Consider the following 3,124-nt stretch of genomic DNA (forward strand, 5'->3'; position numbering starts at 1 on the left):
TTCACCACAACTCCCTGGGCTTGGCCGTCCAACCAGTTCCTTGCCCAGCAAAGAGTGAACCTGTCTAAGCCACGAGCCACCCGTTTCTCCAGGAGATGCTGTGGGAGACGCTGTCAAAGGCTTTACTAAAGTCCAGGCAGACACCATCCATAGCCTTTCCCTCATCCACCAGGCGGGTCACCTGGTCATAGAAGGAGATCAGGTTGGTCAAGCAGGACCCGCCTTTCATGAACCCATGCTGGCTGGGCCTGATCCCTTGGTTGTCCTGCAGATGCCCTCGGAGCACTCTCAAGACGAACTGCTCCATGATCTTCCCCGGTACGGAGGTCAGGCTGACAGGCCTGTAGTTCCCAGGATCCTCCTTCTGGCCTTTCTTGTAGATGGGTGTCACATTGGCAAGCCTCCAGTCCCCCGGGACCTCCCCTGTTAACCAGGACTGCTGATAAATGATGAAGAGTGGCTTGGCTTTCAATGTCACTGTGCTCCTTTCAGGGGACTTTGCCAATCCCCCCTTCTCCCCGCACCGTGCAGGCTTTCATTGGCCACGGGAGCAGCTGTTACACAAATAAAACTGATTCTCTCTGAAATAAGACTGCCTTTTTCAAAAAATACCATTCAGGGGGGTCGTCCTGGGAGCAGGACCGTTCTTAAGGTAGGAGATAACATGCACTGGTTGTGTAGTCTTCATCGGGGTATTTGCAATGAAGTCATAGAATTTAAGACATGGTGGCAATATAATTTGTCTCAAGAAATGTTACTGTCTGTAATGAATGTATAGGTGCATGAGGACTTGTGTTTTTCCTGCTCTAAGAACTTGAAATATTAAATAACAGAAAGTACAATCATCTCCCTGGTATTTAAAGCTGGGAGATTGGGGTTAAATACCTGTTGTGAACTGGAATACCCAAATACTATAATTTTAGGGACCAAACAAAAGAACAAGTGTATTATTACAATGTTATTATGGGACACATGCTAACAGTTAGTAGATATTTAGATCCGGTTAAATACAGATGTACTGAACGAGATGTCGCTGCAGCAAAGTTTAGTTCTTCATATTATATGTCCACGGTGAATCATAATCTTTCCTAGTGAGGGGGTTCAAATGAATGATTTTAGTATCAGTGGTGGTGAGCTAACGTAATTAAAATGTCCAAAGTTTCAGTTTTATTAAAATGCATTTATATGTTTAGGAATAATTATTTTATGAACAGCCTTGCCCATTGTAATGAAAATCTGTTTAGTGGTTCCTTGCTTTGAGTAATTTATTTTCTAAACAGACTAGTGAGGTATAATTTTTTTATTAATTATGTTTTTCCAGTATTTGATGTCAGTCTGTCAATCTGGCTATGTAAAACTGGAGAGTGTCTGGTTTCAGAGCTTGTTGCAGAAGTGGTTTGTGACAGTAAAAACATGGAAACCGTTTTGATTTGAGAGCTGATTTACCATTCCCCCATAAAGTTACTAGGTCTCTAAAGTCACAGTTTCTTTCTGCCGCTGGCTTTAGACGTGTGGAAGTTATGGATTTATTTAGTTACCTCCAGCAGTGGCAAAACACTCCTGCATGAATACATTTTTCAAAAGGAGAACGTGGTGATATTTTTCTCTTCCTAGACGGCAGATGACCCTCCTCCGCTGCGACTGTGGCTGCTTCCCTGCTGCCGGCTGAAAGGTCTGGCTCCTCTCTGCCTGCCTGCGCGGAGCGCTGCCCTCCCGCGCCAACCGCCCCGGAGTGAAACTCTTCATGGTAAGGCTGGCAGGGGCTGGTCGTGAGCAAATACAAGCCTGTGACAAAAATCAGCGCCCGGTGTCGGGTTCTAACGCGACACATGCATGGAGAAGGGATAATTTATCCTTTGCTGGAGCCGGTAGGGTGAAGAATGGGTTGAACGGCAGCAGTCATCAGTGGGGATTTTGTGTGGATAATCAATTTTCCATGATATGATTTATTTTTGTGTGAAAATGAAAAAGATCATGACCCCTTCCTCTAAAACTGAATTCTTAAAGATTTAAAAATTATAATCCAGCCCCCAAATACCTGACTTTGAGTCAGACCTCCTTTTGCCCTCTGGATGGCAAGGATAGTCAGCGTTTCTCCTGGTGACTTTTTCATGTAATGAAGTGCCTTAGCTGTTAAGGAAGGTTAGATTACAGGTTCAGCAAGAAAGAGAGTCTGTTCCATGTGTATTTACAAGTCAGTACACTGGTTTAAAAAAGAAACAAAGATGCTTTATATGACAAGTCATCTGAGAGGCTTCATCTGTCCTATAGGAAAAAAATTGTGCTTCTTACTTTGTTCTTTCTTCCAATGAAATTAAAAAATAAAATAAAATAAAAAATAAAAAGAAACGACCTGAAAGTTTACACTAAAAGAATATGCAAGTCCAGAAAGTCAGTCAGTAACAAAGAAAAAATCAACATAAAAACTTTGGAATACTTCATGTTTCATTTTGTTTCCCTTTATTCTTTTAGAGCAAAACTTTTTATAACATGCAGTTGTGTTGGACTTGGAAATCGTTACTGAATTATTCCTAATCATACACTCAGAAGAGAGACCTCATGTCAGTGGTCATGTAAGTCTCAGTCAGTCCCTTGAATTTCTACTGATACCCGTGGAAGCACTTCCAACCACAGCTAACAGGGGCATTTACCAGAGTGAGTGCTCTGTAGGGTGATGGTCAATAGGGGTGAGCAGGCAGGAGGTTTTGCTAACTTTCCTTTACTTTCCCCATAAAAATCAAGGCTTTGTAATGGAGTCCTGCAGGCAGATGCCCACCTGTGCCTGACACTACTCACGTGGGTCTTCTGCCTTTGTGCGGAACATGTGGGTGCAAAGGGTGTTGCGCAGCAATTTGGTACTGTGTTTGTCTTTTCCTACAGCTGCCAACATGTGGAGCTCCCCGGGGCCCGTGTCGGCATTGGTGATGCTGGTTGTTACCGCCGTGCATGCAGGAGTGAAGGTGACCCCAGCTGTGAAGTACACGAAGACGAAGCCCTTGCAGCTGCTGGGCGATGGTGCCTCTCACACCCCGCTAACTCCTCTCGCGGGGAAAAGCCCGTTCCTGGCAGCACTGGGCAGAGCTGAGTTACCCACCCCGAGCCCCACCGCTCGAGGGGCCCCCAA

At 44.8% G+C, this 3,124-nt stretch overlaps 1 protein-coding gene across 1 annotated transcript in view; it reads left to right on the forward strand.

The window, feature by feature from the left end:
• Positions 1 to 1,614: 1,614 nt before the first annotated feature.
• The window catches only part of OTOL1 (otolin 1), a gene marked incomplete at its 5' end in the record, with an annotated part of 5,387 nt that continues 3,877 nt past the window's right edge, over positions 1,615 to 3,124 (forward strand). Inside the window, 2 exons of the mRNA XM_010288149.1 lie at positions 1,615 to 1,747; positions 2,881 to 3,015. Of these exons, the coding sequence (XP_010286451.1) occupies positions 1,615 to 1,747; positions 2,881 to 3,015 (268 nt within the window). The remainder of the gene's footprint in view (positions 1,748 to 2,880; positions 3,016 to 3,124) is intronic.

This window comes from Phaethon lepturus, unplaced genomic scaffold (assembly GCF_000687285.1).
Source record: "Phaethon lepturus isolate BGI_N335 unplaced genomic scaffold, ASM68728v1 scaffold13355, whole genome shotgun sequence".
In the NCBI taxonomy this organism is placed as follows: domain Eukaryota; kingdom Metazoa; phylum Chordata; class Aves; order Phaethontiformes; family Phaethontidae; genus Phaethon; species Phaethon lepturus.